Source organism: Micropterus dolomieu, linkage group LG09 (assembly GCF_021292245.1).
Source record: "Micropterus dolomieu isolate WLL.071019.BEF.003 ecotype Adirondacks linkage group LG09, ASM2129224v1, whole genome shotgun sequence".
NCBI lineage: Eukaryota > Metazoa > Chordata > Actinopteri > Centrarchiformes > Centrarchidae > Micropterus > Micropterus dolomieu.
The window spans coordinates 569,283-592,121 of record NC_060158.1 but is presented as its reverse complement, the minus strand read 5'-3'; the positions used below and the strand labels follow the sequence as shown (position 1 = coordinate 592,121).

The 22,839-nt window shown below is 40.6% G+C and overlaps 1 protein-coding gene across 10 annotated transcripts in view; it reads right to left on the bottom strand.

Moving 5' to 3' along the window:
* The window catches only part of LOC123976249 (collagen alpha-1(XIV) chain-like), a 270,666-nt gene that overhangs the window by 196,734 nt on the left and 51,093 nt on the right, over positions 1–22,839 (bottom strand). For 9 of the 10 annotated variants that reach the window (XM_046058228.1, XM_046058229.1, XM_046058231.1 and 6 more), the window contains 13 exons: positions 21,174–21,293; positions 19,275–19,439; positions 17,986–18,147; positions 17,443–17,612; positions 15,876–16,002; positions 14,008–14,153; positions 10,254–10,383; positions 4,357–4,496; positions 3,904–4,030; positions 3,674–3,813; positions 2,784–2,916; positions 2,468–2,521; positions 1,467–1,612 (listed from right to left, as the gene is read on the bottom strand). In XM_046058228.1, coding sequence (XP_045914184.1) covers positions 1,467–1,612; positions 2,468–2,521; positions 2,784–2,916; positions 3,674–3,813; positions 3,904–4,030; positions 4,357–4,496; positions 10,254–10,383; positions 14,008–14,153; positions 15,876–16,002; positions 17,443–17,612; positions 17,986–18,147; positions 19,275–19,439; positions 21,174–21,293 — 1,760 coding nt within the window. Of the gene's footprint in view, positions 1–1,466; positions 1,613–2,467; positions 2,522–2,783; positions 2,917–3,673; positions 3,814–3,903; positions 4,031–4,356; positions 4,497–10,253; positions 10,384–14,007; positions 14,154–15,875; positions 16,003–17,442; positions 17,613–17,985; positions 18,148–19,274; positions 19,440–21,173; positions 21,294–21,539; positions 21,696–22,839 lie in introns of those variants that run through there. The other variant, XM_046058237.1, reaches the window with a different exon arrangement.

The following is a 22,839-nucleotide window of genomic DNA, read 5'->3' as shown; positions in this document are numbered from 1 at the left end:
TTCTCTAGTCTGTATTCGTAACTTGTAGTCTAGTCTAGATTTGGAAACTGATATTAAAGAAGATATTTATATCCTGATCATTGTGGCACATCCGGCCATCATATCAACATCTATTTAGCAACTTAATGTTTGCCTGTGAAGCATGTTCACGTGCGATGTAAATTTCCACCATTGCAAAACTGCATGTTTTTGCATCAGTGTTTGTTTTATATAAAAGTCTACTGTACTTCTCTCTCTCTGACTCTCTCCCCTCTCTCTTTCCCCTGATGTGGCTCATTAGTGCTATTCTCTCTCTTTCTTTCTTTCCCTCTCGTGAAACAAACTCTTTGAAGATCTGCCACTGTTTTCATCATCATTATCCTCTTCTCCCTCTGCCTTCCTCTCGACTCGACTCTGAAGGCCTGCCATTAACTTCAACAACACTATCTTTGTCTCCCTCCCGCTTTCTCTCCATAGGGGAGTTTTAATCAGAAGACCTACCTTAGTCCTCATAATCTCCCTCACTCATCAAGTCACAGATTGACACATTAAAGGTTTGGCTTTGTTTAAATCAACATTGTTCTCTTTTTGTTCCTTCTGTAAGTACCCAAACACCTTGTACAACTCAACAACAAATCATCTTTCCATTGGCTACAGTAATTACACAATTATTATTACTATAAACATGTACCAAATCCTTAACTTAAGATACTCAACCAAAAAGCTTAAACAAATCCAAAAGAAATTCCTCAAACTACTCCTGCACCACAATCCACTTCTTCTCTGCTGATCAGTGTATTCAGTATGCTGGATACTGGATCATGTCTTGTGGGGAAAACTGCAATGATGTGTTGGCTTCCTGACATCCAGCGATTGTGCAGCGTTCGTGCAACGTTTCCTCAACATCTTTCTGTCTTGTAGCTTGATAGCTCAGTGACAGAATGCCCGCTTGGTGTTGTGATGTTAATTAGGCGTTTTGAAATTTTCACAGTATTAATAAAGACACACAGACCTGCTTTGTATAATCAAAAAATGACACAACGTTTTGTGTATTCGTAAAAATAAAGTTCTGAGGTACAACTACAGTCAAGCAGGTGGCTTAAATGAAACAACACTGACAACTCGATGAAAAATGTGCCAGCATGTCCCAGATCAACTGTAGTCATAAACATCACTGATTACGAATTATCCAAATTATCAGCCAATACAAGTTTTACAACAAATGTCCTATTTTAAAATGACCCACTACATTCTTTTGGTTGGTTTGAAGGGAACAAATCTAAAGGAAAAATCCCCAAAAATATTTGCCATCCACATTGTTTGATTTACGTGAGATCTAAGCTGAAATCACACCAACGCAAATAAAACAATAATAATAAAAAAATAAATGATTAATAATAAAGTTATAAGACAAAAAGAAATTGCCACCTTGAATTAAAATGTCCTAACTGAGCAGGTAAAACAAAGCAAACAGTTTTCTGTCTTACCGTCTCCTCTGCTCGGTCTCCCTTGGCGCTGATGTAGCTCAGTTGATAATGTCGGACGTTCCTTGAGTCGACAGGCTGCCAGGCCACCCGCATACTGAAGGTCGTTTCCTCGTCTATCCTCATGTTCTTCACCCCCAAACGAGGAGCTGGAGGATCAGAGAAGAGAAAAAAAAATAAAAATCACACTGCAGGTCAAAGAGTTCACATCAGCATAAACTCACTGAAGCACAAAACTGTCATAGTAAGATGATTTTCAACTTGAATCAGAACAACTGATCATATCAAGATGTCGTAATTTTGACATTTAATTTATTTTTCAACTTCATATTAGCTTCTTTTCAATATCTAAACTTTTCCTGAGAAAGTCTCTGTGTCAAAATATCTGACACCCTTCATCTTCACCCTTGATACACCATCCATCTAAAGATGTGGGGAAAGATTTACAACGCTATCAATGAAACAGCACCAGCAAACTTATAATTCAGCTACCTGTTATCATCTTAATTTTGAACCCTAACTTTTCTTTTGCAGTTTGAAGTTTTACAATGTTAAAAACAGTTCTAAAAACTTTTTTCTACGCTGTTAGATAATGTCACTTATTTAAATCTCTCTGTTTGTTTTTGAGCAACTCACTGAAATTTAATTAAAGTTAAACAGAGTGAAAAGTTCAATTCCAAAATGTCATTTTAATGATATTATTACACTAAACATACTACATTATTACAAAAAAAAACATACTTAATGTACATAATGACATCTATGACTGCAACTGATGATTACGTTCATTATCAATAATCTATTCATTCATTTGATTAAACAATAATCTGTTAAGTCAGGAAATGCTGAAAAATCCTCATAACAAGCTCCTTGAGAAAGACTATTGCAGTAAGTACTTTGGTCGTCCTCAACCTCTACAGATTCATGCAACACTATGAGTGATATTCAATGTATTCCAGATGCTGGGGAACACGAGCTGAACACAGCTGGAATGAAATATTTACCTGCTGCGGTGGTGGTGGTGGTGGTGGTCGTAGCGGCGGTGGTTGCTTTTTCAGCTGAAAATCAAAGACAAATATTTAATTGAGCTGCTTGAAAAATCAATTCACAGAAGTTTAACAAAGAGTTTTAAGGATTCCCTGGTGTTTGTCTCAGTCTGGAAAATAACAGCTCTGTTTACAGACATTAGAAAAGAAACTATATGATGTTAAGAAAGATTAGAGATCGACTCGGTGATAAACACAACAGTAAGCAAAGCAGGTAAAGCACCAACCCTAACCCTAAGACAACAGGTACCATTTGTAGACACATTTAATTTACCGGTGGACTCCACGAGGACCACCTCGTCACTCTCGACCTCGTTACTGTAGATTGCAGCAAGGAGGACTTCGTACTCCATGGAGGGGCTGAGTCCTTTTATCAGGTAGGTGTTAATGTTTCCGTTCACCAGAACCTGAAACAAAGAGATGGAGATTGTGTTACGAGCAGAAGTGCAGCTGATGCAGACAAATCCAAAGTCAGAGAGCTGGAAAAATCTGATTCTTAAACCTGTTTCTACATCACAGCAAGATGCATTTTATTGCAATTTATTTGCAGTGCATGAAGACACAGACAGGTCAATGGTTATTGACATGGGCCAATTAGACATGTCTTGCTTTTGGGATTATCGTCTCTGAGATAATCCCCCAGAGAGAGAATCAATAGTGCGACAGAGAGAGTTGACTTTAATCTTTCTATGATCACCTCTGCGTCATTTCATATCGAATCGTCTGATTCGAAGTTTATCAGAAATGGGATCAAATGTGGCTCCGTTTGAATCAGCAATAAGAAAAAGAGACAAATGGCCAAGACCACACACATGCTGCGTTGCTATACTTGTGAGGACCTTGACTTCTTTGTCACACTTGGGATGAAAGAGATAAAATAAAAAATAAATAAAAACAAAATTATCAGTAACTAAATCAAATTGACACATTAAGTCTGAGGCGATGGTGCTCTGCTTAAAAACAGTGGATTGCTCTCTTCAACTTCTTACCTCAAGTCAAGTAGTTCAAGTACCTGAGAATCTTGTTCATGTGTGGGGGTCAGGGAATAATCCTGGTTTTCCACTGCAAACCTTCAGCTAATGCAATTCAAGTAAAATCACTGAACTTTTTCAACTTTATGAAGAAATCTACACCACCTAGGTACGAAATGATATGAACACACACCTCTTCACTGTCTCCTCCGTCAGTGGGCGTCCAGGTGAGTCGGTACAGCACCACATCAGAGGCCGGGTGTTGCCACGACACCCTGAAGCTGTTTGTGGAGATGTCACTGCTCTTGATATCCAGCGGGTCTGGGACGGTCTCTACGCACCACAAGTACACACTCTTTATTTTTTGGGTCCTACAGTTTTATATCATAAGGATGCCTTTATACTTTTGATATTAGTTCCTACTTGTGGTGAAGCTGTCAGTCACGGCCTCAGCTTGTCCCTCATCATAGACGGCAAAGACACCGACTGTGTACTCCGTCAGGGAGGTGAGGTTTCTCAGCAACCAGGTTGTCACACGGCCAACATCCACCTGTAGACACAGGACCAAACCACTATGACATACATTTTAAATTGTTATTCTTTACGCAGAGAGCAGTGTGGACGGTGTTCAGATGTTTGGGCCAAATCACCGAGCACTAGGGTTGGGCTATGTCTCAGAAGTGCCATCAGATGATATCTACGATGAAACATCAGGATGGACAATGACATTGGGTAAGGGGCGAGCGGTGGAGGGGTTAGATTTCACTCGGTAAAAAAACTTAGTATTACTGCTGTCAGTAATGCAGAAGATGTCAGAGCTGTTAAAAGGGTTGTAACTTCTTCTCCCAGTGGCTAAAGCCTGTAGGCTCCCCTCACCTCAGTGGTCTGGACACCGTTGGTCTTGACGTACATGACGCGGTAGCCTTTGACCTTCCTGGAGGAGGAGTCCCATGTGAGCCGGGCGGAGCTGTGGTCCACATCCGAGAAACGCAGGTTCCTCGCCGGGGTCAGCGGTACTGCGGTGGGAGGGTGTGTGGTACAAAGCAAACGTTAGGAAACACAATAAACTTCCATCTCCAATCTATGTTGTAGTACAGCGCTTATATTGTTTTTCTGCATTCTGCTCTGAAGATATGGAAAACTGAACACAGGACGCTTGTGCTGCTCAGTGATTGGCTCACAACACAGGAAGGACATAGACAAAGCTTGTACAAAATACCTCCCTCTGGTTATGATATAAACATGAAGTAAAAATTAAGCGTTCTGACTATAATAACTGTACGGCCTCAGAAATGATCCTCAGTCGAATTAGTACTTCAATCTCCAATTTATTGAACTGAATTATATTGTCCAGGTATTTGTTAGCGTGTTCACCCTCATTAGTCCACAGGAACACGGGTATTTTCAAAACCTTCACTTTTTCTATGCCGTTTGGCCGTTCGTCCACACGGAAACGCAGTATCAGGTCACTGAAACATTGAACACTTGAAAACCCCTGCCAGGGTGAAGATTTTAAGAAATGCTGGTTGCAGTGTTGTCGTGTAGACAGTAAAACTGGAGTTTTTGCCTTGCGACGTCAGAATGCGCGTCGTTATCTGCTCTATTTGACGTCAGATTGTTCGCAACTGCCTGCTTTGTTTACGATTTTATTAGGCTCTGATTGGCCAATGTGGCTTTATGGCTAGGGGTTATATCGCCTCCTGGTGGTTTGGCAGGCTCTTGACAGCGCTTGATAGTGTGTTTTTGTGTTTTCATGTAGACAGAGATTTTTTTTTAAACAAAGAAGGAAAAACTTATATAAAAATACCCGTGGACGTGTGGACTAGGCCTTAGAAACAAGAAAGTAAACACAGAAACACAGCCGAGCCTCAGCAAAAGGCAACAGAAACACCGTCTGCCACAGGGGTGCTGTTATCGGGGGTCAAAGGTTGGCTGAATTTTGATTTGGTAAGTGATTTCACGCACACACACACTCACTCATGGGGTTTGGGACCAGTCTAATTGGACTCCACTGTTTTAATTATAAAGTGGACAGAACTACACCACATCAGTCACCCTCCCTCAGGCTCTGCCTCAACTTTCTCGCTCTCTCTCTCTTTCATTTGTTCTCTATGTCTCTCTCCCCTGGAGGTTCTGGGAAGGGCTAAAAAAGCCCCTTGCCCTAACTTTTTTAAAATTCAGCCACGGAATCAGATTTATTCTCAGAGGCTTGGAAACTTTTATGCGTAGAATTACTGATCTGTTTTCTTTTTTTTTTTAAATCCTGATTGTACCCGCCATTTCTTCACCTCAATTATAGTAGGGGTCAGAATAAAGACAAAGCAGCGCAGAGAACTAGAGGGAGGGAGGAAGGCAGGGAGAGACTGCCTCTGCTTTTACTACAGGTCGGGTCAGGGTCGGCACAGGAGCGAGGAGGATGGGAAATTAAAAAGTTTAGAGATAGGAAAGTCTCCAAAGTTTTCAAATGTATGTGTCCGTATTATATCCTGCTGCAGATCAGCTGCAGTGCTCTAAATCCCCTAAAAGTTTTAAAAGCCATTTGAATGTGCAGTTTTTTAGTTTAGTAGTGCAGTTTGATAAAGATTATATTTCTTATTACCTTATTCTTTAATGGAAGTTTAAATAAATGCACTGTTAGCATCTTTTTTTCCCCTGAGTCACGTAGGTCTGGGGTTGTCTTCACTCGCTGCTGCTTGGTCCTTAAAAAAACAAGCCAATCAGAGCTTCATAGACTGTTTTAAAAATCAGGATGTCATCTTCTTGAGCCAAAGGCAGAAAAATAACGTGGATGAGATTGATGCAGGTTGTTGAGAATCGACAAATCTACACATTTCGTTAAATGAAAAAACACTCCCACAGAAAAATCAACTATCATGAGCATGTCAGACTTAATAATGAAGTTAAAGTAATTTGATAAGGCTTATTTAAAAAAGCAAAGAATCTAACAATCTATATTTCTACAGCGTATAATGTGCTCTCATGATCCATTTTTAACTATGAATCTACAACATGAAAAAATCTTTAACTGCTTGTAGTCACGACAGCTAATATGAAGTCTGATTTTGCAAAAAGAGCCTCTATCTTTATTGTCCATCATGCTGAAGGCTCTTTTCTTTGCAGCTGCGATGGGCTCTTTTCACTCCAGCGATCATTAAAGCTCATTTTGTCTCAACAATGAAAGAAAAAACTATTAAATAACTCGAAGAAATGAGGGACGAGTGGCTTCTGTAAGCAGAGAGAGGGGGTCTAAATGATCGTGAACAAACACGCTGAAGGAAAAGCCCATTAAACCCATCTCCCGCGTGCCCAGATGCATCATGTGTTATAGCAGAAAACAAGAAACAGGGGAAAATTGTGAACACCGGCTGATAATTAGTTTTCTATAAATGACCCGGTGCTGACCAATTCAAGTAAGATGACAAAAACATCATGCACCCCACCTTCACTCCAGGCATAAACATTGCATGATAGCAACTAATCAAGAGAAACACAAACAGATTAGACTCTAAGAGGGAGTGTGTGGATTTTTTCTTGATGAATGAATGATTAAATACACACAAACAGAAACGTGCACTTGCTGTTACATAATGGATGAGTGACTGAATGTGTGCACGAACAAGGTTTGAACGCGTGGATGGAGGCATGAAGCCCTGCTTACATGGATGAAGGAGAGTTATTTTACCGTATAAAGTACTTTGAGAGAGACCTCAACGGCCCCAAAAACCACCACTGACTCACTCAAACAGCCCCTAGCGTCCTTATCTGACCTGCATTCAAAGCCTTACACGCATCATAAAGACATAAACATGCCCTGACTTAAACCCGCAAGCCACAGACCTTAAAGGAGACTTCATAAAATGTTAATTAGTGAGCATGGTGGTGATTTGGGGAAGGCAGAGAGGGGAGGTGCACTAGTCAAGGCTTTAAAACTCTTAAAAATGAAAGTGAGGTGCAAAAAATAGCACCACAAGGGGAAGCTGGAGGCCGGCGCCATGCAGTGATTTTGGCATCGCTGGCTGCCAGTTTTGTCGGGGCAGAAAACGTGCTTGAACATGCTGCAGCTGTCCTGGAAAAGCCACGTAACTGCAAGCAAAACACTCTGCAAATTAAAAGTCAGCATAACTGCAGCAGCTGACTTGACTGATTAGAACAACTTCAAGCAGAGTGAACGTTAATCAGAGAAATTAGCTCTTGTGGTGTTTGGAATAAAAAGCTGTTTCCTATTTCCTGCTTTTTCATTGAGTCCCATCACAGCCCAGATCTTCAGAAACTGCTTAAACGTCACTGTAAGATTTCTAAAAACAATGTTTGCTTTTCATACATAAATATCCAAGTCTTTTGGGAGATGTGTGGTTTCCTTCCTACAGAGCTTCAGACAGCTGTGAGTAAATATAAACGTCCTGTTGTAAATGAAATATGATGAGAATGGCAGCGATCTGAGTTCAGAGGGTCATAAAATCTGTCAGGAATTTAATGAAATTGAATTTCATCAAAAGTTAGTAAAGCTCATTGATGGTTTCACAACGATATCCACATTTACTGCATGAGTGAGCGTGTGTGTGTTCATGTTCTTCTATCTTTCTGAGGACCACTTTTACACCTCTGCAGGGAGGACATTTAAGCTACGTTCAGACTGCAGGCCAAAGTAACGCAAATTCGATTTTTGCGCTCATACGTGACTCAGATCTGATTTTTTATGACAAAGTCAACAGGCCGAGTCACATGGAATGTGATCTTTTCCAGTTCATATTTGGGCCCCTTTCATATGTGGTCCAAATCCAATAGAGCAGCTATTTCCCCAGCAGACGGGGCCACGATGAGCGACAAAGCTCCACGAAGGTCATTATTACACATGTGGCTGTCTTTCTCCTTTACCTTACCTTCATCTGCTCACAAATTCACTTTGTTACACGTGAAATCCACCAGGTCACAAGCGGTAGTAGAGCGAGAGAGAGAGAGTTGCGGGGCATATGTGGACAGAAAGTTGTGAACATTTGTCATAATTCGGGAGAGATGTGACCCGGGTGTTAACCGGGCGAGGGCAATAAAATACGTGAGTCTTAGCAAATATGAGCTAACCGGAGCTAACCTCTGTGGCTCTGTTTACTTCTGTACCACAGCCTGCTGCTGCCTGTGATGTTTGTTTTATTCTTCTGTGCATGTGGGTCACTTTCAGGCTGTGACCATTACACACTGGAGTCTGATATGGGCCACATTTAAACAATAATGTGAACTGTCAAACAGAAAAATCGGATCTGGGAAATAAATCTTATTTGAGCATTAAGGCCTGCAGTCTGAACGTAGCCTTAGTTTGGTCCTGACATTTTCAAAGAACTGTTTGAGGGTTGGTTTGAGGTTGAGGGTTAGGATTAGGTTTAAGTAAAGGTCAGGGTTGGATATGGAGGTGCGATGGTTAATGGTTTAGGCTTAAGGAATGTATTATACTTTACCAACTAGGATCTTTACAAGTATAAAAGTACAGCTGTATGAGTGTGAGAGTGAGGACATTTAGTCTTTGTGTGAGAAACACATTATATGTGTATTTCCATCTACTGCCCAACTTCCAATAATATTTTATGAAAAGTACAGATGCTTGTTTTGCCAGAACATCCCAAGAGATTTTGTGTTTTTATAACATGTGTTAGTTTTGGTCTCAAAAAAACACCTTAAAAGAAATCTCAAAGAAAAATACATTCAAACTAAACATACAAATACTGTACTGTATATTTAAGGTGATTATAGATGGGTTTCTGTGCAACCTCATCACCAAGATGCGCGCACAACTAGGGGGCAGAAAGCAGCACTCTGTCTTCGCGGCACATCAGTTTATACAGCATATCTAGCAGTGTTGGGAAAATTACTCAGAAATTGTAATGAGTTACTTTTTAATTATTACTCATTTAAAAAGTAACAATATTACTTTACTTATTACTGGGAAATAAAAGTAAATAGTCACGTTACTCGTTGCGTTACAATTACTTTCAACCACCACACCCAGTCCATAAAAGTGACGGGAAACCTGTTCAGCAGCGCATTTTAGCAATGAATTCACTTTACTGAAACAATAATTTACCTGAGGAGGCAACAACCAGCCGAACTGAAAACACTGCAGCCCATAATAAAATAATTGTGATGAATAATGAATCATTTTTAGACTCAAATTATCAAAATTGTTGGCAAGAACTTAATTTTTAGTCACAAGCAGCTCCTGAACCATGAAGCGGAGTTTTTTATGATCTGGATGATGTCAACACTACATCACATCTTTATGGTGATCTGTTCTCTCTTCAAACAAATTTAAGGGATGTTGAGATAACACAAGATTGTGTTTAACAGCCAAAATTTGAAATATATCTACATATATGTCAGTCTGCGATCAGCTAAGTCTCCAATACATTCGTGATGGGCGTCAACAGGACAAAGACAAATGGGCCGACACCACTGTGTGTGGACTCCATCTGAGTAAAAGCAGAAACTAGAGGACAGATCTCTCGTTGACGAGCTGCTCACCACACAGTTTATTACGATGTATTACACACCAGCTGCTGCTGCCACTCCTCCCAAACTGACCCGATTAGCCACAACCATCTGTAACTTCACTTCCTACTGCTGCATGGTTAAATTAAGGGAATTAATTTAGCAATTAGAGGGAACATTTGAGGGTCATTTGAGGGTGGAGTTGTTCATTTTAAGCAATCGAGTTAATAATTTTCTGTCAGTGGGTGAATCAGATATTTGACGAATCATGTCAGTGCTTCGTGGGTGAGACTCACATGTGGTCTGCTGGCTGGTCATGGGGTCACTGGCCTCCTCTCCGTACATGGCGTACACCGTTACCGTGTACTCGGTTGCCGGAGTCAATCCCTCCAGCTCCACCTCGTTCACAGAGTCTGCCACCTTCACCTGCGCACACACACACACACACACACACATATATATATATGAGAAGGTATGTGCCTTAAGCATAAAGAGGATGCAGTGTTTCAAGCAAACATCCTTATCTCTCTCGCCACCATCTTATCTTATCCATGTCTCTGATCCATCTGTCTTCTACTCTTTTATCATCCCTCTATCAATCCACAGTCGTGTCCAGACAAGCAGAGAATCAAGCTGAGATTACATAACAGGCTCCTCAAAACTACAACATACAGCTATGGTAAAACAGGTGGTAGAAATGATGAAACTCCAGGTGTCTCCCAATTGTATAAGTTCTCTTCTTCTTCTCTTTTTTAATTAGCATCCAGTGTTTCCCATACGTTCAGTTATTTGTGGCAGCCCGCCAGAATATCAATGCTGAAAACATACTGGGAGCCAATGTAACGAGGCCAAAACAGGAGTGATATGATCACGTTTCTTATTTCTAGTTTTATAGCCTGGCAGCTGAATTCTGAACATACTGTAGCTGATCAATAGATTTTCGATTCAGGCAGGTAAAGAGACTGTTACAGTAGTCTAAATGTGAAGAAATAAAAGCATGTAAAATGGTCAGATTTTAGAAATGTTTCTAATAAAAACATGATTGCACCAGCTTTGTGGTGTGCTGCTCAAAACATAAATCACTGTCAAACCAGACACCAAGATTCCTGATCTGATAAACCAAGGCAATGTGTGAACGGCATAATATGTTTTGTCAAATGCTTGGGGGCCAATGATGAGGATCTCTGTTTTATCGGAATTTAAATGAAGGAAATTATTGGACATCCAGTTTTTGTTCCACTTTCTTCTTTCTACTGCTCACCTGCATCTCGGTCAGTTACAGGAGCCAAAGATCTTTATTTAAACTGAGAAACCAAGTCAATCAAGCAAATATGCTCCTTTAATAACATGTACATACTTTAAGAATGAATTTGAAAATATCTACTGCCAACATCAGAAGTTGGCAGGAAAGTAGTTTTAGGGAAATGTGTCTTCAAAGACCATTTTAGTCAGAACCCTAACATACAATCTGGGGTGGTGATAGAGCAGAGGATAGGTCACATCCCTTTGGTCGAGACCCAGGTTCATTACCCAATGTGACAAATCCACCAATGTGTCCTTGGGCAAGGCACTTAACCCCTAGTTTCTCCAGAGGCGTACAACAATATAGCAATTGCAAGTCGTTTCGGATAAAAGTGTCAACTCAATGAATAAATGTAATGTAAATGTAACATCTCCCTACTGATGTTCACATATTTCAATTTGTGTGTTCTCTCTCTCTTGGGTCCAATCTTTATTTGCAGTGAGAGGCGCCTTTTTTAAATTGTTTTCTATTGGCTTTGAGTGTTCTGCACGCCGTTTAAGCACTCTGGGCGTGTTTTTGGGCGCCTGCCGCTCCTTGCGTTTTTTAAGGAGCGCTCTGAACGCACAGAGTTGAAAAGAGTTCAGCTCTGAGCAGAAAAGCGCCCGACGTCATTCAAGTTTTTTTCAATTGTCCAATCGAATGAATTGAGAGACGGGCCCTCAGTTGTGGTGACGGAAGTTTACAGTTGCTTGGATTGTCCAGACAAACTGTCCCCGAGTCATCCTAAAATAAGCATTGGACAGTCCATCATTAAGACGAAGCTCCTGGACCAGATGGTGGTCCTACCAGCAGGGTGTCTCCCCTTTCTGAGGGTCTCATGTACCCACACGGATCTCCGTTTCCTGCGTGTTTGTTCACCTCTCACCATAAACAATGTCAGCAGATGTTTTTAACAACAAAAGACACAGACCTGTGAGTTGTGATCAAGTTTCTGCAAATATCACTATCACGCGGCAAACCAAAGATTAGGCCTACAGATCGCTGGCACTATAATCTTTGATTAGACTGACAGGACGGCTGATTCGGTGGTTGCCTTGCAACATGAAAATAACGCAGCGCACTGCTCTTTTCCAAATTCCACCAAAAAAAGGCAGTGCGTTTTCGAACCTGCAAAGCGCTTTCTGTCTGATCGGGGCCTAAAGAGTTTTCCTCACAACCAGTGTGGATGAAAGCACTATTCTCAGTCAAACTGGACAGGATTTGACTCTGGCTTCGGTCCAGACCAGTTCCCACATGGCCCACGAGTGGAAGCCGTACGAGCCAGCCAAACCTGGGCACTGAGAGTAGCGCCTGGGAGCCAGGCTTATCCTCACCACCTGAGAGCATCCATCCTGATTCTGAATTCCTTCCTAAATTGTTTTTATTGCTTTCTGCCCACAGAGGGATGTGACGGCAGGCGTAATGAGGTCCACTGGGAAAAGGAAGGATTCAGACGGCTGGCTGTGCCCTTCACACCTCTCCTCCTCTACCTCGTCTCCCTTAACTGTCAGGGACCTGCGTGTTTTAATCTTTGATAGTTTCTTACCTGTCGATGCTTGTCTCAGTATGTGGCTGCCTAGAGGTGTTTTTCTATTTTCAATATTCTGTATTCTTACCTTTGATCTCCAACTCCAGGTTTGCTTTATGTTGTGCCCTCTGATTGGCCATTTAACAGTTTTCAAATCAAAGTGATGTTACACTGAGGGTAGTGCATTTGGTTTTGTTTTTTGGATCATGCACCATCAGGAAGATGGAAAAGTTGCTTAGAGTTTCTCATCTGTTGCCTTGAAAAGCTGTAGCTGTGGCTAGTTTCCTCCATCATTTGATTTTATGGTGTTTTTAAACATTTCTTGGCTAACTACTTCAACTGAGTGCCAATTGAATGTCATGGCTCGCTGTTATTTTCCTCACTTTCCCACCATCCCCACTTCCTGAGCTTTATAAAGGGTATAAAGGATAATGTGCTCGATATACAAAAGACAGACACTCGAATAGTTATTGACTGAAAAAGAGTCAAAAGTGACAATAAAAAACTATAAATGAGTCTCAGAGACGTTTACAGTCATGTCATTTCTTCTTCCATATCCAACAGGAAAGTGCAAGTAGTAAAACCACAAGGACATCTACAACATGCTCTAAGATATTTAAAATATTTATTTCACACAATAATATGTGCACACTAGGTAGACAGGTGCTTAAGAAAATTAAATCACGTCACAAAGGTCAGTAACCAGACATTGTGTCACTAATAAACTTGTCCTTTGACTTTGAGAAGCTCTTTCAAATAGGTTTTTGTTCTGTGAAACTTGGGTGTGTTTGTTGCAATTATTTAACTTGGATCAGGTGTGAAGCTTGAAGTAAGCCTGTATAGAACGGGGCAGCCAGTATGCTGACCTTACATCGTTGATGCAGACGTTTTGTTTAATCAGGATGTGAATAAATTAGATGGTAGTGGGTTTGGACAGATTCACATGTGTTTTTAAAAGGCTCTCTCAAGGAAAAACTGGAGGTCGATGTGTTGATGTGTTAAAACCACCTCTGCAATGCAGTATGATTCAAAACTGAGTCTGATTCACAGGAGGAATGGGATCCTATGGTGCAGAAATGATGCAGTCATGATCCAAATCAACGATGCTCAGCAAAGACTCGCCCTGCTCCGAATCATCCAGCAGATATACAGCTGTGATGTTGTTTCCATTACTTTGTCTAGCTCCTGAAATCCTTCCCTCCCTTCATAGACTACTCTCCACACACACACACACACTCACCTCTTTCTCGTCTGCAGGGTCTCCCTCAGTCAGCGGGGCATACAGAATCATGTACCCAGAAGCCCCGGCGGCGGTCTTCCAGCGGACCCTCATGGTGCTGTGAGTGATATCAAACAGCTCCAGGTCGTTCACCGTGGGCAGGGCCACTGCGGGTCACAAACACAGTATTTTGTTGAATAACTAAGAACAAATGTAAGACTTCTTTCAAACACAACACAACAATATATGCTGAATAAAATAAAACTCATTATTTCACCCAAAAATAATGTTAATTTCATGTTCATACAGATATTATTGTCAGATGTTGTCACATTGAATTCGACAACAAAACACAGCTTGTCTTGGACTTTATTTTAGATTTTCTGCTTTAATATGTTTAAATCATCAAAGTCTGGCCGAATCTATTTCAGCCAGTGTCATCAGGTTACTCTCTGATCTCATACCCAAGAGAAAAAAAACAGCAACATCTGCAATCAAATGTTCAAATGATCATCTACATTTTATTTGCTAGTGAAGTGCGCAGGTCTGCTTTTGACATTATTTTTAATTTAACATACTCATTTACTTTCCATTTTCATTTAATTAAAAATGAATAGGATTAATTTCCTATTCATTTTGTCATAAATTAGAATATCAAAACCTCACTTTCTACTCTTACATATTTTCTTCATCTGTTCTATATCCTCACAGATAGAGCACAACATCACACAATCAGTATTTAGCGGCACGTTTTATTTGTTGCCTTAGCCAGATAGTCCACTTCAACCAGCAGCGGCAGCTCAATATCAGCAGCCAAACCCCATTAACTTTGGTACAAGGTCGACTCGCAACTTAGCATTCATCCTCTACCGACAGGGAGGATTCCCCCGTCATTCATCAACGAGCGCAGGGCCGGAGAATGCTGCCAGGCTCTGGTTCAGCGTTTCAGACGTCGTGACGGTGGCCTCAGGCAACAAAACCAGAATTAGAGCTCACCGCAGGAGTCCTGTCAGAGGTGGAGGATCAGGCCTTGAATGCATAATGGAACACCTGTGTAGCTTTTTATGGCCCACATTCAGTGTCTTCTGTTGTAGAACGACACATATCTGCTGCTCGATCAGTGTTTCTATCAAATATGCTGTGCTTGTAACAGGCCATGCGTGTCTTTTCTTGAACTGAGCGTCCAGACTATGTGCTGTATCTTCAATTCCTTCAGAGCAAAATAAAGGGAAAGTTTATAAAAAGATTTTTGGGACCTTTATAGTTTAGTGTACTTGTTTTGTGTATTTAACATCCTCCTGTTAATACCTGGATATGTCATGTTTAGATATTTTTTGCAGCTCTAACAGTCTGGCAGCCTAAAATGTTTCATTAATCAGAAATACTGACTGACTCATATCAGAAAAAGACCCGATTGCAATGCAGAAAATCAGAATTGCATTAGTGAAAGAACTCCAGGAGCCTCTGCTTCAAAGATCCCAACAATTTAGACAATTAGGAAATGAATGAGTAAGCAGATGGTTGAGGGAACGTGGGCTCATCAAAAATTAAGAACAGGTCCTGGGTGAGGTCATTAGAAAAAGCTAATGATAACTTTTCTACAGGGTGATAGAGTGAAGAAGTGGTGGTGGTAGTTCAGCAGGATGATTTGTTTACCTCCTTTTGGAGGAACGAGACATTACGGGGGGACGACATTTCCCAAAATGCCGAGGAAAAGTTTGCGAATCCCTCCATAAGAGACTGCAGGAAGTTGAGGGGCAAACAGGAGCTTTTGCAGTAGTGATTCTTAAAGCCAAAACTACACCTCACTGTATTTCTAACACCACCTGCATGCCCCCCAACAACTCCCCCATGTCCTCATTGTATCCTTATATAACATGTAAACTTACAGGTGGTAGCACTTCCTCTCAGGGCCTCGCTGGCAGAGCTGCGGTAGATGGCGAAAACAGCCACCTGGTACTCCGTCAGCGAATTCAGGTAGTTCAGCTCCACATTGTTCTCTGTTCCCTGGACCACCTTAAGGACAGAGCAAAATGGGCCTTAGCCTGGATGCTTGCTTTACACTCAAAAATGAACATCTTCCAGTCTTATTTAGTATTTCTACAGTGAAACCTTTCACAATGTTATGTCAGTCAGCTCAGGTTTATACAAACCAGCTTTGTTTGCCATGTTCATTACTGTGAGACATTTCAGCTGTGTGCTCAGGGGGCTAAATCTTTGATACCATTATTGTTTAAAAATATCTTTAATTAGCTCTGATTTTGTGCTCACTTTATAACAAACAGCAGCACTTTGTATATCAAAAAGCATTAAAATATTCAAAAAGCTTCTGTTTATTAGGCATCCGCATATTGCACGGTTGAAAACACACCACATGTTGCTGTAGGCATTCAGCTCTTCTCCAAAAGGAGATTTAAACTGAGTGTAACTAAATCAGATTAGCTTTGATGAAACCTCTGTTTTCCTTGTGGGGAAAACCGGGTCGATCCAGTTCCAAGTTGTAATAAACATCAAAGAGGAACTGGATAAAAATAACTGTACAATTTTAAAAATATCAATTCAGGAAATTACAGCACTGCATGTATGTGATGTTACACAGGTAGGGAGACTTCTGCACAGGTTGAAGATATTTCGCAGTTATGTCACAGGGGGAAACACCCACAAAATATACTCAGTTGCAAGTTTGCTAGGTTGCTCAACAGAACTCCATGAAGTGTTAATTCAACTGTAGGGTAATTTTGGAGGAAGCAGTTTTTGGTGCTGTTGTATTATAAAGTATTATACAGACAGGCTTTTCTATTATTTAGCCTTTCCTCATTGATAAAAATGGGGTTGACAAAATAATAGAAAGAACTGTCAGTGTGACCACAAAGCAATTCAACAGCTCCACAAACTGCATATATTTATTTCAGATTCTTTCCTGATGTCTTGTGGTGGTACCACAACTACTCAACTCTGCAGAATTGTTATTTATGATGCAAATCACTTTGAGGAATTAATTTAACTTTGCGGAATTGACCCTAAAAGGATTAACTGAGCCGCCTTAATTAAAGTGCTGCCATTACAACAGTATCTCAGTATCTTGTTTGCCTACTGCTGAGAAATCAGGAGCAAAGTTCCACCAATTAAGCTGACAAAAGGAAACCTCCTCTTGTCATCGATAAGGTGCCAGTGAAACAGATGAACCACTTAATAACCAGTTGATTGGATTAATTTAAATTCTGTTGGACAACTCCAATAAAAGCTTGGATTAAAAACATTAACTCGAAGTATTGTTCATTGTGGCAGAATAACTGTAAAACAAGCTTCACAAATACTGTTAAGAACCATGGGCAAGAAGCACGAGATTCACAGCTGGAGCCAAAGAACAGACGCAGCAATGCAGCAATGATGCAACATGTGAGGAAATATGATTCATTTGCATGCATGTCTTTATGATTTAAAAAATCCAGATACCTTTTCTTCTGGCTGTCCCCCGCTGGCTGGGTAGTAGACCACGCGGTATTTCTCCACCTGGCCTGGTGCGTGGGTCCATCTCACCCGGAAACTGCGAGCCGTGATCCCAGATGTCACCAGGTCGCGGGGCGGAGCCACGGAGGTGGACGGGGGAGCAGGTTCTCCTCCGCCTGGAGAAAAAGCACAGTAAAAGAAAAAGAAAGCACATTCTGTATTCATTCCATGTTGGATTTACATAAACACTGGATGGCAAACGCTGAGAGATGAAACAATCGCATTGTATGTGCAAACTTGAAAATGACAAGCTGTAAATGCTTACCTGGTATTTTAAACAGCATGTGTATATATAGGTTTCATAAAGGTGGAGGCACGTTGTAACTTAGATGAGTTTGCTACATTATTAGATGGGGACTTGGGTTTTATTGCTCGGGGATCTCGTGTAGTCATAATTATAACCAGTGTAATCACAGTACGAGCTGCCTGTAGTGTCTTTGTGGTATCAGCCTGTCATAGCTCTCAGCTGAAACGAGCTGCTGTTCAAACCTTTGAGCTGCTTGTCGAGCTGCTCCACTCGGTCGCAGATGGTCTTGGTGAGGCCTTCCACGATGTCGCTCATCACGCCGAAGTCTGCCACATTGTAGACGTGAGTTTTCTCAGGAGGTGAGGCGATGGCCTTAAGTTCGTTCTCATCAGCGTTTTTCACACCTGCAGAGAGGAGAGAGAGAGACAGACGGAGAGAAGTACACTGAGAGATGGAGTAAGCCGACTGACACAAAGTGGCGACATGAAAGGTGTTTGAAATAAGTTTTTGATGATGCAACAATTCGATGAATATATACAGTCTTAATTTACTTAAAAGGGGAAATTAATTTGTGATGCAAATGAATGCATCATATTAAGTTGACCTGAGTGCTGACAATTAGAATCCATGTTCAGGTCTTCTCACGTAGCCTTCCCTTGAATGTGTGCTCTCCTAAAAAGCTAAGTAATTACTCTATAATGAAGGTTTACAAGCTGAAATTTGTTAAATAAACACAACTGTGGTATTGCAAGTCTTAGTCTAATAACTCCAAAACAAGGATATCTTCCCTGCTGACTGTGTCCAAGGGACACTAAGATTTAAGATGGATTTCCTTCCTTTCAGACATTCATTTGTTTCAGTTCATTTCAGCAGAATATGAAAATCAACTTCTGGATATTGAAATCCGTCACAGTGAACAATGACTCACCTTTATGTTTTTAGGATTGCAAACAATGATAATGATTGTTTTCATTATTGATTAAGCTCTCAATAATGAAAAAGTTTCTTCCCACAACAGTCCAAAGATATTCAATGTACAATGATATTAAACAGAAGAAAAACAGCAGCAATCTGAGACGCTGTTTGGTATTCTTTCGAATGAATCAGTGGAATGATTAACCTATTATCAAAATTGAAGGCAGTGCTACTGTTACATAACAAAAGCAGAGACTGTTGTGGAAACGTTGAAATTACACTGTGACTACAAAGGAATAGAAACTACGTCTTTCACTGTAATGGCTGTGTCTAGCCTATGAAGATCAACAGAGCCGCAATCAAAGAATCTGAAGCATCAATCTGTAAAGACCGTGGGTCGAAGAAAAATCGAAGGAAGACGTTCTTTTCAAAATACAATTCAATCCAGCAATGACGTGACCAGTTTTAGGCTTTTTAGCAACAAAGTCTAGTGGAATTGTTGAATACATTTTTCAAGCACCACCATCCCCATGTTGATGTCTTCAATAAACATAAACTAAATATAACTATTCCTGTTATTCTTCTGGATTATCTTAGTGTTGGTGGTGGAGCGTACCAATAGCAAAGAGTTCTATCCCAGCTTCCCTCAGGCTCTGTGCAGGTGGTATCACATCATCCTGTGACTTCCCGTCAGTGATGAGGATTCCTATCTTAGGAACGCCGGGCCTGGATCCAGACTCGGGTTTGAAGCTGTTCTCCAGGATGAAGGTCAGGGCCAGACCTGGAAAGACAGAGACAGGATAGAGTGAATACAGAGTGACAAAGATAATATTACAATTAACTGGCTATGTCTTCAACTATTTGGCAGGTAAAAGAAAGATTTAACCAAAGAAACATGAGAAAACTCAGAAATTTTTCTACTAAAAAATACATGTATTAATGACATGATTATTTGGTGATTGCTTACTTAAAATGTTTTAAATGCACTATGTGTTGTGGCTTTGTTGCATTCAGCAGGGTTTAAGCTTGCAGCCCAAGAAGGGAAACTACGTGATACATCTCTCGTGTGCAGAAACTAAAACTATATTTAAGAATAAAGTGACTTTAAGATGAAAACAGTAGTTTTTAATATCAGAATAATCACAAAAGCTAAATGCAAAATAGAAGTAAGCCATTTCGTAACATGCAGTGTTTTAAATCTTTGAAATTAATCACAATGTGCTGTAGAAGCCTGGAAAATAATTTATTTTTCCCCATTTTCCCTCTCCTTGTTTTGACATGCTGTATTCATCATTTGCTGGACAAAATTACATCTACTGGTAAAAATGACTGTCAGCAGAAAATTAGAATCACTTAAGTACTTTTTTAAAGAATAGTTGTTAGAGTAAGTTGAGTTCTGGCTGACGGTATGATTACAGTTTCCCTCTGAGGTGTAGTGAGGACAGCTGAAATGACTGATTACGATGTCTTGGCTCAAAGACGAACATGATGCGTTTAAAGTAGCTCGACAATTTTTTTCAAATGCCGTGTCTCAATTCGGATACTCCCATGTAGTACACTGTGTACTTGTGTAGTGCGTGAATTTTGACAGGCTATTGTCTCAATTCGAGCTTGTCTGTTGTGCACTTACCGGAAATGCTTACCCCAACTTTTTCTTTTTTTTTATGTTGAATCACAACTGGACAGAGCATTTCTGCCAAATTCACCCATTAAACATGATGATGGCTTCCATCTGACAACAGTACATTGGTACTCAGTGGTTAAACAATACGTTTTGCCACAATTGTCAGTGTGAATGCACTTAGGGACTCAAAAAAAACAATTGTACCTAAGGAAGAAGACAAATTGAGAGACAGCATAACGATTGTGTTAACAACTGTTGGGTCCAATATTGACATTACTGATGTTTTACTTTACCCCTAACAGACTATTCTAAGTTAACCAACTGTCACGATGTCAGTAAACTCTTAGTTCTCACATTCTCTTGCCCGCTTTGTTTCCATGTCATTTCAGATCCTGCCACTCCCTCCTGGCACAGCAGTAACCCGTGTTCCCGCCATTCCCTATTACATGACCGTCCCTGCCCATCTGCACACCTGTTCCCACTTCGTTCATTAGCCCAGTGGTAAATATACCGGCCCACTTTTCCTCATTCTTGAGCCATAGTGGTCCAGACTTTTGTTACTACCTGCATGTGGCCTGCTCGACCCCTGCCTGATGTGGACTTCTGCTCCCATCCCTGACCCCTTGGATTGGTTTGTCTGTTCTTCTTGTTCAGACCTGGTACCACTGAACTTTACACCAACACCGGACTACACAATCTAAAGTGGTAAGTCTTGTTGAGCTGCTGGCAGTTTGTTTACAGTCAATATAAAGTTGTATGAATGTTGGATGATATCAACGCCTCAATATCATTGGAGCTCCTCGTAATGCTCATCTGCTGTGAGTGGTAGGAATGATGGTCAAACTGATCTACATTGATTGGTTGACGGGTTCAGTTGGCAGCGTATCATACCTGTTAGTGTGTTTCCTCCTTTATATGGCAGGTTCTTCACCGCATCGATCACAGCCCCTTTGGTGGTGTGAGCATTAAGATGCCACTCGATTCTGGGGTCTCCGCTGTACTGAGCCAGGCCTGCAAAAAAAAAAAGTCATATTGAGGCGACTAGTCACATCGTTATTGCAGTCCATGCCTGCAACATTACACCATTAAAAACATTTTTGTGGCTCACTTTATACATACCCACCCCCAAAAATAGGCTGATGGATTTGCTAACAACAACCTTGAGTCTAGATGAGGCAAAATAAGGCATTTCAAAGGAATATATCCTCCAAAAGGTATGAATATAGAATAGAAATCCAGACATTAAAAACTCCTCACCAATTCGAGTCTTGTCAAACTCCACAGTGAAGGCCTTGACCAGGTTTTCCAGGAAAGTCCTGACCAGCCTGAAGTTGATGCGGCCGATACTCCAGGAGCCATCCACCAGAATAACAATGTCGGCTATGGCCGGAGTCTTACACATAAACCCTTCTGATGCTAAAGACAAACAGGCAGAAAATGAGAACTTATCAGACTGGCCCACTTTTGGTGTGCAGGAACATATTGTAAAATGAAAAAAAAGGATGTAAAACATGTACACAGCCGCCTACAGCATACACACAATAAATCTGCTGTGGTAAAAGTAGGACAATTTGATGTGCAGTTTCTGTCCCAAAGTATTACAAAGTGTTTCATTAATTCCAATTCAGTTCAACACAGTATAATTAATCCCTGGAGAAGTAAGGTACTTTAGCATTAGCAGATGAAAAATAACAGCCCACTCTGTCATTAGTCTCAACAGTTTACTGGGTGTTAAAACAGACCAGACTCTAATGAGGAAACAGCAGTTCATTTACAAAAGTCGGTCCAGCACACAGTGAGCCAAAGGCCAACCAAATTAGGAAACGACCATATTTCTATCAGCCAATTATCTTTCACACTGAACTTTGGGATCGTCTGTGAGCTTGAGTGTCTGTGGGGGAAAATATTAAATCATTAAGGGTTCAGGGTTTAATCCCATTAGAGCCAATAATCAGAATTAATTATTGTTATAAATTAAGTATTGTGAAAAAGAACATGTATGATTAGAATACTATATTGGGATAAATGAAGGTATAGAAAATAAATGCAATTATTTCATATTTATTGGACACAAATCGTTTAGTGCAGGTTGATTTGTCTTTAAGGTAGTTTTAGTAAAACTTCAATTAAAAGCCGAGCCCCAATTAAATGCTGAGTCCCTTTTACTGGCTGTGAGTGGCTAAACATTTGGACAAATAACTGTAGGTCTAGACGTGGTCTGGTTTTTATAGAAGTTCTTTGGATGTATAAAACCTCTTACAGCCCACCGAGCCTCTTCAGATTTCCCGGCATGTTGTCTCTGTGCATGAGGTTTTCCTGGATGTGCTGTCTCTCGGAGCTAGATCAAATTAATGATTCAAGATTGATATTTTATTTGATAGCCTAATTCTTTGCAGATCAAGAGTTTTGCGTGAAAGGAATAAAAGGCCTGTCCCATATATAGGCAGGGAGAGTTCAGTGATAGAAGCAAATAAAAGCTCAAGTAACGTGTAGTTAAAAAAAACAAGTCCTATCACATCCAGTATTTTGAGAGACACATACTTAATTACTTTTTTAA